The 13,308-nt window shown below is 37.3% G+C and overlaps 1 protein-coding gene across 2 annotated transcripts; it reads left to right on the top strand.

Moving 5' to 3' along the window:
• The first annotated feature begins 1,090 nt into the window (after positions 1-1,090).
• Positions 1,091-13,063, top strand: LOC125839304 (ubiquitin carboxyl-terminal hydrolase 25). 2 transcript variants are annotated; one of them, XM_049518294.1, is made up of 9 exons: positions 1,091-1,502; positions 2,007-2,493; positions 2,601-2,676; positions 2,756-2,848; positions 5,310-5,396; positions 5,729-6,621; positions 7,252-7,377; positions 12,406-12,541; positions 12,619-13,063. In XM_049518294.1, exons 1-8 carry the CDS (start codon positions 1,325-1,327, stop codon positions 12,524-12,526), a joined length of 2,061 nt encoding a protein of 686 aa, XP_049374251.1. In that variant the 5' UTR covers positions 1,091-1,324; the 3' UTR covers positions 12,527-12,541; positions 12,619-13,063. The 2 variants fall into 2 exon arrangements, with proteins under 2 accessions (XP_049374251.1, XP_049374250.1); XM_049518293.1 differs by having other exon boundaries at positions 12,406-13,063.
• Positions 13,064-13,308: the final 245 nt, after the last annotated feature.

The raw sequence follows: 13,308 nt of genomic DNA, 5'->3' as shown, positions 1-13,308 counted from the left end.
AGGTCGAGATAGTACACTTGACACGAGATCAATCATCAAATGAGATTATTTTTAGTGTTGACCTTGACTTTGGTTCAAAGTGCCACTCCTGGCATAGAAAAACTTTTTGTTAAGTAACAAAGAGGATAAGGCTTGGTTTGCCTAGTTGTCTCCTCCCGAATATATTCGTCATATATTTGGAATTTCTTTATTTTCTCTTCTTTTTTAAAAGAGCATATAACAAAGTATTACCCATGGTTAGTGGTGGATCAAAATTTTGAGAAAATATTTTTTTGGAACAAGTTCAATGAATATACTTGAAATGCCATTTAACTTGGAAATAAGTAAATTTTTTTTATGTTCAAACGCTCCCAAGTTTGGTGAACAAATATGAAAAATGGCCATATATAATGGGGTTATTTGCATGAATCTCCTTATTTTAGGGTAGTGTTTAATTTTTGTCCCTTAAATATGTGGACATTGATTTTTTTCATTCAACACTTTAAATAACAAAAAAATGATTAAAATAACCCTAACATCAAAGAAGAGAAAATCTCTCAACATTAATATAATACAAACTATGTCTTACAAGGCATAATAAGTTATGACCTGACTTATGCCGTTAGAGATATAAGTTCAGTTTAGAACCCACAAGTTATGAGTTATGCCGTAAGAGAGACAACTTAATTTCTACAAAATTTATGTCAAATAAGATAAAAATTCGCTAAACTTATTCCAAACGAATTATATATTATATATACAATTTATATGAAATTAAGTAAAAAATCTCTAAACTTAGGCTGAACAAAATTAAATCATTCATATAAATACTTTAGCCATTAAATTTCAATTAAACGAAAAACATGAGTGAAAAATAAAAAATCACAAATTTAAAGACCATCCAAAATATCAACAACTCAAGTATAATGAAAAATGGGTAGAAAGGACAAAAGACGGATGCCAGATGGGATACGCCTCATGGGGGTGGGCAGGGGAACTTGTTCGCTTCCACACTCTCCAACTCTTCTCCTCTTTTTATTTTTTTATTTTTTTCCTTTTGGCGCAAACATAATCACACACAGCGAGCACCACACTATCATATCATTTTTACCCCAAATTTAATACTAAAACACATTTGCCATTTTTCAAACCACAATTAAACCTCCGTTCTTCTCCAAATCTCCCTCCTCCCTGAGCCCGAATTTACAAAACCTAAGAGAAAGAGATATAGAGAAGGAGGAACTCAAGTGGGAGAGGCGATGCGATCGTGGTGGCTGCAGCTTCGGGGCAGCCCATACTCGGCGGTTCTGACGGTGGTGGAGGAGGAAGACGAATCAGGTCGTTAATGGCCTATTTGCAAATGAATTGGCAGCCCAACCTGCTTAGCCACAAACGCAAGACTGGTCCTCCTTTAGGGCTTAAAAACCTCGGCAATACCTGTTATATCAACTCCGTTCTTCAGTGCCTTACTTATACCCCTCCTCTTGCTTATTTCTGCCTCAAATCTCAACATTCCGCTTCTTGTAATTCCTCCACTTTTTATTATAATTTTACTCATGTTACTTATGTAATCCTTTTTTTACTTCGTACATGGGCTAACCCCCCTCCCCCCCTTTTTTTTTAATACTGAAATCCTTCGATGCCCAATTGGAGATGAATGATTATTGGGGATACATATAGCTGACTCTAGTTAATTTGGTATTGAGGCATGATAGTTGTTATGGCTATTGCTGATTGGTGTATTGAACCTAATAGTTTAGGATTGAGGTGTTAGTTGTTATGCACTTATTGTTAATTCACATAGTATAGGCCTGACTAGTTTGGGACTGAGGTATTTGTTGTGGTTATTGAGGATTCATATATCTGTCTCAAGTCACTCAACTAGTTTTGAATTGAAGTATGGTATTTGCAGTGTTTTTATAGTATATGTCAGCTAATTATTTTTGATAGTTGAGGTGTAGTTAGTAGATTATTTGATTGATGCCCTGGTGTTTTAGCTTTTTTTTGAATCCCATTCTATTGCGCAGGTGATTCTGAAGCTGCAGCTGCTTCAGGGAAGAAAAGTGAATGTCCTTTTTGTATATTAGAGAAGAGAATAGCTAGGTCTTTGAGTCTTGAATCAGCACTAGATACTCCGGCCAAGATTAATAGTTGCTTAAAGATTTTTGCCCAGCATTTTAGGTTTGGGAGGCAGGAGGATGCTCATGAATTCTTGCGATATGTCATTGACGCCTGTCACAATACGTGTTTGCGGTTGAAGAAGTTGCAGCAGCAGACAAAGAAGGGTGGTGGAGGTGGTGTTGATGGGAATGGGAATACCATTGTTAAGGAGATCTTTGGGGGTGCTCTGCAGAGCCAGGTCAAGTGTTTGTCATGTGGTGCTGAGTCAAATAAGGTGGATGAGATTATGGATATAAGTCTTGATGTGTTGCACAGTAGCTCACTCAAAGATGCTTTGCAGAGATTTTTTCAGCCTGAGGTTTTGGATGGAAACAACAAGTACAAGTGTGAGAAGTAAGTATTATCCTCTTTCCTTTTCCTTTAATTCATATTGTATGATAATCTGCTGTTTTAAGTTTGTGTTTTCACACCTGTTGGAGTAAGGACTTATACTTGTTTAGCTGTAAGAAATTGGTGACAGCAAGGAAGCAAATGTCAATTCTTCAAGCACCAAATGTTCTTGTCATTCAGCTCAAGGTACAAACCAGTTGGAATATTCTGGCTTTTCTGTTTTACTGTCAACTGCCAATGGTAACTTATTTTTGATTGTGAATAGAGGTTTGAAGGAATATATGGTGGGAAGATTGATAAGCCCATTGCATTTGAGGAGGTTCTAGTGCTTTCAAGCTACATGTGCAAAGCGAGCCAGGTGTGTGCAGTAGTGATTAAGTTCAATATATGCTGTTTTGCTCCCCACCACTGGATTTATTCTTTCCCAATTAAATTCAGACAATCTTCTAATGAAGCTATTTTACAGTGGTTCCAACTATAAAATTTGTAGTTTTTTCACCATACTATTTGGAGAAAATCATGATGTGGTATTGACCCTATTTGTTCAGCACTAGTGCACTTCATCAGAGCCTGCCATGGTAGCTGGTTTTCAAAGGATTAACCTTTTATTTGACAATGAGTTTTGCATCTTTGATTTTTTACCATTCAACTTGATTAATGTTTCACATGTAACTGAAAAGTTATTGTCATCACCGGATAGGCTGACCTGTAGGCACCAATGCATGATGGTTTCTCAAATTCAAACGGTAGATATTATTTCTATGGGTTTCTATCTGTCGTCTGTAATGTTTCCTCTTCATTTTGGCAATTCATCTTTTTCATCCAAGGAGACCTATAGAAGTTTTATATAACGCAGTTATTAAAAAAAGTTTTAAAGGGAATCGAAGGCTTATCTGGGTAACTAGGGGTTGTTTGGTGGCCAAGATGAACAACATTAAAGTATTACTATCCTTTTCTTTTCCTGATTGTAATTGAAGAGATGGTCTTACTATTCTTTTTCCTTGGGTTTGGTAAGTTGAAGTAATACTGGATATCCACTCCAGTAAATATTTCATCATGTTTTATCCAAAGAACTTCATTTTTAATTGCAAAGGCTAGTGTAGAGTTCTAAAGCCTTTGTGATGCGGGGTAGTGAACAGAGAAAATATCAAGGGAGGGTACTCAAAAGGGCAGACATGCCAGCACCAACAATTACACTGGGGTTTTGGAAGGGTAAGGGATAATGATCCTAGGTTATGTGAGGGGGAAGCTGCAATGCTAATAGTTTGAATAAGGGGATCACAAATGGGAGAATGAAGATGCTAGAATGGATGTGAGCTATCTGTGGGAGGATGGGAGGGTCCAATCTTGCTGCATACTGGTGTAACTGGGAGAGGGGAAGAAGGTGGAAGGAAGGGAAAAAGAACTGGGTTTTGATCTGTCCCATCTAATTGTTGATTTCTTTTTTTTTTTGATAGAGAATATTGCTAACCATCTTATTGTTGATCAAAATACATTTTTGACTAATTCCTTGTCTTACTAAAGCCTGAAATGTTGTCACCAACTCTTGGATGGATCAATGTAGGGAGGCCCGCTCTGTAATAATACATAGAGAACGAGGGAATGCATGCAATTAATTCACTTGCATTTGGAATCTACACATGTAGTTATGGGTTCCAATTGAAATTTCATGTAGTAATTTCCCTGCATATCTGTTGTATTCTCTTTTTCAAACTGCTTTGTTATGTGTTACTTGAGTCGAGGACTGAGGGTCTTTCGAAAATAGCCTCTCTATCTCCACGAGGTAGGGGTAAGGTTTACGTACACGTTACTCTTCGCCGACCTCACTTGCGGGAATACACTGGGTATGTTGTTATAATTTCCGTGCATTGCTTGGTCATACTCTCCATACCTTGTCAGTAAAATCTGCATAGAAGAAAGGACCGAACCCTGCACTGTTGATATAAAATAGTAATTATCCTAGTGGTATTTTTAAAAGGGCTTGGAATATGGTTCCGCCTGTGTTAATGTGGGTAGTTGGAGAGAGAAAGAGAGAAATATGAGAGCTTTTGAAGGAGTAGAGTCGAGTTTCTCTCATTTGAAGAGTATTCTTTGATCCCTTATTTTCTTTTGGTGTAAACAAAAAGTTCCCTGGTGTATAGATGATTGAGTGGAGTTTGTAAAGTATCATATTCTGTAGATCCTTTATTTTTTGGTATACCTCTTGTATACGGCCAGTTTCGCGTGTTTATGAATGAAAATACACTTGATAAAAAAAAGATTACACTAGTATTTTGCTTTACATTAAAAATAAGATAGTAATTCTACTAGTGAACTCCCTTCTTCCTCACTAACTTATGCATGTTCTCCGATCTTTGATTTGCGAAATTTGTGGTCTCATATGTACACAACTTAAGGTTCAGGCAATCTCATCATATTAACAGTGATGGAATATGATTTTTTATTGGAGAAGGTAAACTGGCTGAGGCTGTGCTTCTGAGAGAGTTCATTTTGTATATGTTTTTTTTTTTGGAGACGCTGTTTTTGGCATTCTTGATACATGGTACAATGGATTTAAGATTTATAATGGGTTGCATCAATTCGGGCATAATAGTATAAGGTGCATGTAGATGTATTTGAACCGTCTTCTTTCAGAATTGTACTAGTAATTCCTGCTGACTGAACATCAGTGTGCCTGTTCACATATATAAATTTAATGATGTGGAGTTGTAGTGTAGGGTTCATCCTAGCTGATTGAACAATAAACTTCTAGTAAATAATTTGGGAAATAAGCTACATCTGTCTCATAGTCAAGTTACTTCATGTTCTTTAATTTGCAGGATCTGCATCCAGAGTACAATCTTTTTGGAACTATTGTCCACTCAGGCTTTTCACCAGATTCAGGGCACTATTATGCATATATTAAGGTGACAGCTTCATTTTGTATTAATTGCCCCTCACATTTTTTTCCTGAGAAGTATTAGAAAGCTATTAAAAATATATAAGTCAAATCATTTCCCTTGTAATTTCACAAGCAAAAGTTGCCTTATAATTTCAATTGCAAAAGTTGCCATGTTGTCAACAGCATTACTGGGGAAGAACTGTCTGTCTAGCCAAACCTTCAAGAGTCTCAACTTTTTCTTCATTCTTTATTCCTTACTTGGTATTGTAAAAGATGATAGTAGTTAGATGATACAGGCAATCATAGTTTTATGTTACCCAATTGTTAGTGTTTTGATTTTGGTTGGCTGTTTAACAGGATGCTGTGGGTCGTTGGTACTGCTGTAATGATTCTCACGTTTCTCCTAAAATCTTGCAAGAAGTGTTGTCGGAGAAGGTGTACATCCTTTTCTTCTCTCGTACCAAACAGAGGTCACCACCCACCAAGACATGTTTATCAATTAATGGGTCAAAATCCAATCACTCCAATGGCTTGGCTAAATCCAAAATCATGACCAGTGACTTAGCAAAAGCAGAAAACGAAAAGCAAGTTTTAGGCCACCCCTCCGAGAAAGAAAATGTAATGACGTCTAAGGTCAGTAAAGTGCATTCGAGCCCAGTGAGAGAGTTGGGCATATTTGAAAGATCTTCCTTCAAGAGACCTACCTCTGGTAATATCAAAATGGTTTTTCATTCAAAAGAGTCTGGCAATAGAACTGGTGATGTGAGAGCATCAGTTCTTACAGAGAAAGAGATTACATCATTACCAGACAGGAATGGTGTTAGCAAAAGTTGTGGTAATGGCCAAGTGACAAGATCACATGCCTTAACAAATGGAAATGGAAATGGAAAACTTCCAATTGTAGCAACCAGCCCTGTAGCAGACGGTCCCCTTAAAGATTATAGTGGAAGTAATGGAAAGGCTGCAGGAAAGGATTCATACCACAAAGAGGTGACTAGATCATCATCTTTAGCAAATGGAAATGGCAAAATCCAAAGTGTTGCAACGGATACCTCGAGGGGAAGTCTGCATAGAAATAATGGGGAGAATAGTGAAAGCCTGGCAGCAATAACTTCTGCATACAGGGATACATCCAATGGCCATGTTGAATCGTCTTCTATCTCAGGTTCAAAGAGAAAATTATCAGATCAATGCATCCTGCTCGAGTATGATGCTCAGTCTCGTGCAAAGGTGGAAGAATTGAAAAAAGAGTATGCTACTCTATCTTTGATTACCTGTATTCCTTTGCCTTAGTATTATTATAACACAATGACAGAAGTTTTGAATTCATTATACTTGTCCTTGCATCTGCTAAAACTTGAGATTATGTGGTTTGAAAATGCTAGGGGTTTCTTTTAGGTGTTTTGTTCTGCTTAGTAGCTTTAGCTGAATTTTGATGTTGCCTTTTGTTGGGGTTTTCCTGATAGCATAGGATGCCAATGCATTTTGCTTTGTATTGTCGTCTCTCTTAATTAGGCCATATATTATATATCCTTAAGAATTAATAAACTGGAACTGCTCATCTCTATGATGTTGGTTAATCTTATGTTGGCCTCACTAACAATGTACTGGGAAGAGTTCTGGGAAAGGAGGTTGACTAGGACTTTGACCCTAGCTGTTGAGTTCAGATTCTTACTGTTCTCAAGCTATACAATTGGGAAGCTCCCTTTTGGTGTCTTCTCCTCTACTGGTTAGAGATCGTGAAGTACTTTCTGCTTCCTGTGTCCTGCTAAATAAACTTTTTTTTTAAAAAAACTAGCAACTAGCTAAATCAACATTTAACAACTTTATCTTATATCCGCAACGTGATTATTTAACCCTATCTTTCTAATGAGTTTCAGGCTCCATCAGGAAGCTTCATCATTTCTAAGAACATGTGGTTGGTCAGAAGAAGTCTATGCTTTTATGCGTTCCAAGAAGTCGGGGGCACAATCAACCTTTCAAGCATCAGATGTTAATGCGATGAAGTACGTTCCTCTAGCTTTGCAGTTTGAAATAGTTTAATTAAGAGTACTTATTTGTCCTTGAGGTCGGAAGTTGCTTCTCTCTTCTTTGTTTGCTTTAGTACAAATTTCGATAAATTAGATACTTTGGAAAACTCAAATATGTCTGGGGTACTATTACCTTGTTTCTTATCATTGCTTGTTCCGAACTTGTGTGACCTGCTATCTTTTTGTCTTTTTCATTAGATGTTGCAGTATTTTACTACCATCATAAAAGTAAAGTAACATTTCCGTGTACATGTTTAGGTATTGGAGCGTAGTTGCATATATTTTCTACTATCTTTGTATTCCGACCAAACTGAAAGGCAATAGCACATCCGAACTTTCTTCTTCATCTTTGTGTTAGTTAAACTACGTTGCTCAAGCTGGACGTGGACAGTCTTGCATAGGGTGATATTGGGAAAGATTAAGAGGTTCCTTTGACGTGAATTTGTATGTTAAACATGATAAAGTTAACTGCCAAAGGGTATGTTTAAGTTCCAAGATAATTGCTTTTTTACTTCTTCCCAATGAGAAATTTCTCAGTGAAACTAGCTCCCGTATTTTTTTTTTGAAATCAGTAACTTTGTATCATTTCAAGGATCAAAACAGTACTTGGGTAGTACTGAAACCATATTTACAATAGAGCTCTAGTGTCTTTCCTTTCTAGCTATAGAGAATCTAGAACATCTATGATAGACACAGTATCATTAAAAAAAAGAATATTTGGATCTAATGATGAGGAATACGAGTGACCAACTTCCAAAAAGAATATTTGGATCTAATGCCATTGGGGTTTCATTTTTTTGGGTGGGGGAAATATCGAAGCTGGTTAAGCTGGGTTTTTTTTAAGATTTTAATGTATACGTCGAGTTAATTCTATTTGGGTTTGGAATAGTACAAATTTCATTTCTGTCATTGGTTAAGTTTGATATTTACTCGATGAAGGTGGTGTTGTCCCTTCTCATTTTGATGCAATTATCAAGGAAAAATTGAACTACTATTCTACTAAAATGTAAGTGGTCCAAAATGAGTGTGTGTGGGTGGGGGTGACACAATTGTTTGGTCACCAATATTAAAGCTGGTTAAGCTGGGTTTTTAAGATTTTAATATATATGTCGAGTTGATTCTATTTGGGTTTGGAATAGTACAAATTTCATTTCTGTCATTGGTTAAGTTTGATATTTACTTGATGGTGGTGTAGTGTCGTCCCTTTTTGTTTTGGTGCAATTATCAAGAAAAAATTGAACTATTATTCTACTAAAATGTAAATGGTCCAAAATGAGCATAACGTTGATTGTCCAGAAAATTTTAACATCTTTAACATTGAAGTAGGTCCTGAAATATCTCTCTATAATAGAATTATGGGGAAATCATGGAGAAGCATGCAGAAAAAGTATCTTGCAAACTGCACAAGAGGTTTTTAATTTGAGAAAGTGGATTTAGTTTAGAGATTGTGGTAACTGAAGGTGTTAAAAGGGGACGAGGTAGACCTAAATCACTTGGATGACAGTTTTCTTGAAAGATTTGATCTGTTGAATCCACACAGACCTAGTGAAAGTAGGACAGACTGGAAGAAAAAGATCTGAATATCAGTTGAGACCGTATTTTTGCTACAGTAGTATATTTACTTTAGGTCTTACGTCTTCTAGGAGTCTTTTTTTTTTTTTTGAAACTGGTAACCTTTTGTATCCCTCAGGCATTAAGGGCTATGCTGGCCACCTCCAAAAGCTGTTACAAGAAAGGAAAAAACTAAAAGGAATACTTGCAGAGAATCTATGAGGTCCACAAATTGGATACTCTTCTATATCCTGTTCTTTACACCAAAAGCCTAGAGTAGTAATTACTTTCCATTTGATCTTCTGTATTGTACACTCCTTTCCTTCAAAAATTCTCTGCTTCCTTTCTTTCCATATAATCCATCAGATACATGTTGGAACTGTTCTCCACCATCTTTTCTGACTCTTGTTTTCTAGGAGTCTTTTGGTCTTAGCTGAGATTAATATGCCAACAATTATTATTATTGTTTTTACTATTTTTGTTGTTATTGTACAATATGGGGTCAAAGATTGAGCTTAAATAGAGCAGTATTGCCAGTGAGGATTCGTATGGTCGATCCCAACTTGCTCGGGATTGAGGCGTAGTGGTTGTTGGACTTAGCTTAGGGACAATCTATAATAAAAAGAAGGAAAGATAAAATTTCCCTCATCTTTTTCTGTGAAAAAGGGAAAAGACACCTGTTTTCCTCCCTCCATTTGCCTACTTGAGTATTATTTAATCAGCCAAGCATCGCTGCACATTCAAATTGGCCCAGTAGTGCTTCATGGTCTACCCAACAGTGCTGCATATCTAAACCACTCTGTCTAAGATTGGTAAACGTAACAATAACAAAGCAGACATCGTTTTTGGTTCTTTTTACTCTGTGGCTAAAAGTTCTCCAGCGATACATAATTTAACTTGGGACGAGAAAGTACTGTTCGATAACAATATGTTGAGTGGATTGACTACAGAGGATTCATATAGTTTCAACTCGAATTAATAGCACTGAGCCATACTTAATTGAGTTTTATTGATTGTGAATGGAAATTTGGTTTTATCAAAAGTGATTGACAAGTGTTTCCTTCCTTATTTAGATAAGGTAAGTGACCTGCAAGCTCTTTTTTTTCTGTTATTTATTCTTGCTTTTAGTGTGTTGTGTGAAGATTATATGTTTTTGCCTCTTCGAATCCAGATCAAATTGTCAAATTCTCTGAATCCTTTGACTGCATCCACCACTCACAACATGTGCTGTTTGTTGTTACCTTGGTTCATATTCTATATGTCCTCGCCACTACACAATTCTATCTTCCTACTTTTGTCCTGTTCCTTTTTTCTTTTTCCCAATTTGCAGTATGTGAACTGAGAGAGAAGTGTGTCCCTAATTAGTTGTGCCCGGTGCTGTTTGCTTGCCATGCATAATTACAGAAGTAGGAAGAGTCAGCTCCAATAATGGACCAAAAAACCTATCAAAGGACTAGTGAGCTGACTAAATCCAAGAAAATATCAGGGCTAAAAGCAGGTGTAAGATTAACCCAACAAAAGAGTAGAACTAAGCATCTGGCCTTGAGCTTGGAGTTGGCAGTTGACTCCTCTCTGTCCATAAGCACCACAAAATAGTAGCTGGAACCATAGACCAGATTTTTTTGATGGATTTCTCACTAACTTTAGTTCCAGTTAACAAAAATGAAAAATCTCTCTGATACTAAAGGGCATAAGCCCACTGTAAGCCAAGGAAGGATAGGTACATAGATGATAGACCAGATGTCTGAAGCAACACGGCAATGTAAGAATATATGATTGACAGATTCTCGATTGTTAATGCACATGTAATATCTGTTAGATGGGTGAAATTTCCTTCTTTTAAGATTAGCTTGAGTCAGAACTCAGAAGGCATTCCGTAAGGCTAACCAACCGAAGTCACTGATCTTGGGAGGCATTTTCTCCTGTCATACAAGCTTCCAAGGCCACTGATCAATTAGAGCTTTATTGGAGCTCATGAGTTGATAGTTGGCTTTGACCGAGTATAACCATCTAAGTTGTTGCCCCATCTGAACATGTCCTCCTGAGGATTGATGGCAATATGCTGTAAAATGCCAAGGAGGCCTGATAATTCTTCAAACTCCCAGTCATACAGATTTCTTCTCAAGCTTGGATACCGAGTATTTCCCTCTCAATTCTCGAAAACAGTAGTCACGATTGGAAGCAATGGAGAAAATCGTAGGGTAAGCTTAAGCTTCCTTCAGAGTCAATTGGCCTAATCATAGATCTTTCCAGAAAAGAATATGATTCCCATCACCCACCTGCAAAGGTGAGTTCATTGAGAATTCAGGCTACAGGTTCCTAATTCCTTTCCAAAGTCCACAACCATGAGGGAGCCTGCTGGTGTTGGAGACCCGATGACTATCACTGTCATATTTGGCTTGAATCACCTCCTTCCAAAGGCTCATTCCTTGTTGATTGTATCTCTGATGCCATTTCAGGAGAATGCTTTTGCTGTGCAGGGCCAGGTCTTTCACCCCTAACCCCCCAAGAGATTTGGGAAGATTACTCTTGTCCCATTTCACCAAGTGGATTTTATGGTCCTTGTTGTTGCCCCCCATAGGAAAGAACACCTAAGTGCTTTTTCTTACACCTATTTAGCTAATGGGGCATTGGTCACAGCCGAAATTCTGTCAAGCTGCAGAAGAACTTCTGATGGGATGAGGATTAGGGACATAAAGTAAGTAGGGATGCTGCCACCAAAAGAAAGTTATTGTTGTAGCCAGGAAGCTAATCTCTTTTCCAGTTTCTGCACAATCTTAGATAGGTGGTTGGAAAATAATCTGTATTGCAACACATAATTTCACTCAGCTAAACCAATTCAGGAACCAAATTAACAGGATACATGACACTTTAAATATGTGATGTGAAGATTATCCAAGTAATGTTAGTTCAAGTGTTGGACCTCGGACCTCTCAGGACAACAGAAGATGTGAGAGTGTCATCAGCAAACAACCAATGAGAAACAGAGGCTGAGGTATTAGTCCCATTGCCAATACCAAAACCCTCCAGCCAGTTGAGTTGTTAAGCCTTGTCTATCATCCTGCTAAGACCCTCCATGGCTAGTATGAAACAAAAGGGGGACGTGGGGTCCCCTTGCTGTATTCCTCTCTTGGGAGAGAAAAATCCAACTGGACTCCTGGTAACCAACACAGAATATTTAACTGTAGAGAATGATAATTTAATCCATTTGTCTCCAAATCTCATCTGCCTCAAGATAGATAATAAGTACTTCCTGTTTAATTTGTCAAAGGCCTTTTCTATGTCCAGTTCAAATAGTAGCCCAGAAACACCACTCTTAAGTCTCCAGTCAAGGTTGGGCAGCAATGAGAGCAGTGTGACAATGCTTACACATACCTATATACTCTCTTATCTTCTTTTTATCTTACAAGTTACAACTGAGAATGTTTGTGCTAAATATTGTTTGTCTTGCAGGGAGTTGTTGATTGCAGATGCCAAATCAATGTTTATCTCACAAATTCCTCAATCATTGAAGGGCAGTCTTATTGAACGTCTAACATCATTTAGTCAAGGAACACCACCCTCCAGTACCTAAGCACACTTGGACATGGTATGTGCAGAAGCAGAGTGGTCTTTTCAGGTTTTAAGGTGCACAAATCATGTGAATTACCCTTGAAAATTTTGCAGTCCATTGACGAAGGTGCTGATTTTCTTGGCCTGTATTCTTTGTCACTTGGAGATGGGATGTCTGTTTGCGCAGACGAGTAAAAGTTGTCCTTGATTTTCTCCACTCAGCTGTACTGTATCACCAAATGTGTTCAATCAGGTAAAAGAGGAAATCAAAGTGGCAACATCTTATTCTGGTAGACATTTTGTTGAGAGTCAGGAGAGCCTATAGAAGAAGCGTAAATTCCTTTTGTGATGTATGATATATGTCCTTTTTGGCTGTAGTTTAGCATGTAATCCTCATTTTATGGATGCTTACCAATTTTTTTCCATAAAATTGTGGTCGGGGTTGTATTGTTGAATCTAGAGTTGAGGTTTTACTTTTGAACATACATACATACATTATAGTACCATCCATCATCAGATAATTGTTGAAGGAATTCCATATTCATAGATTTGTATCTCAGATTTCTATAAGATACTGCTTTGATATGTGTCTCGTCTCTATTACGAAAATTATCGGTATGCGAATTTTCGATAGTAATAAATCACGAAGAAAGTGAGAACAGTCACTTCCATTGTTTAACTCATGAGTTTGTTAACTGTTTACAATTTTCTAGAGTACTCTGTGATGTCATTGACTACACAAGACAGTCGTATGAGGGAATGAAAAGTCATACAGATCTAGAAGTCCCTAGTAAATGCTGTCGT

Source organism: Solanum verrucosum, unplaced genomic scaffold (genome assembly GCF_900185275.1).
Source record: "Solanum verrucosum unplaced genomic scaffold, falcon-dt-bn FXZP01000170.1, whole genome shotgun sequence".
NCBI lineage: Eukaryota > Viridiplantae > Streptophyta > Magnoliopsida > Solanales > Solanaceae > Solanum > Solanum verrucosum.
Note: the sequence above shows the minus strand (reverse complement) of the source record. Positions and strands in the feature narration are given on the sequence as shown.

Coding starts and splice junctions, on each gene's coding strand:
- LOC125839304 (XM_049518294.1), top strand. CDS start 1,325: ATGGCCTATTTGCAAATGAATTGGCAGCCCAACCTGCTTAGCCACAAA. Junction 2,494..2,600: donor AACAAGTACAAGTGTGAGAA/GTAAGTATTATC, acceptor ATACTTGTTTAG/CTGTAAGAAATTGGTGACAG. Junction 2,849..5,309: donor ACATGTGCAAAGCGAGCCAG/GTGTGTGCAGTA, acceptor TTTAATTTGCAG/GATCTGCATCCAGAGTACAA.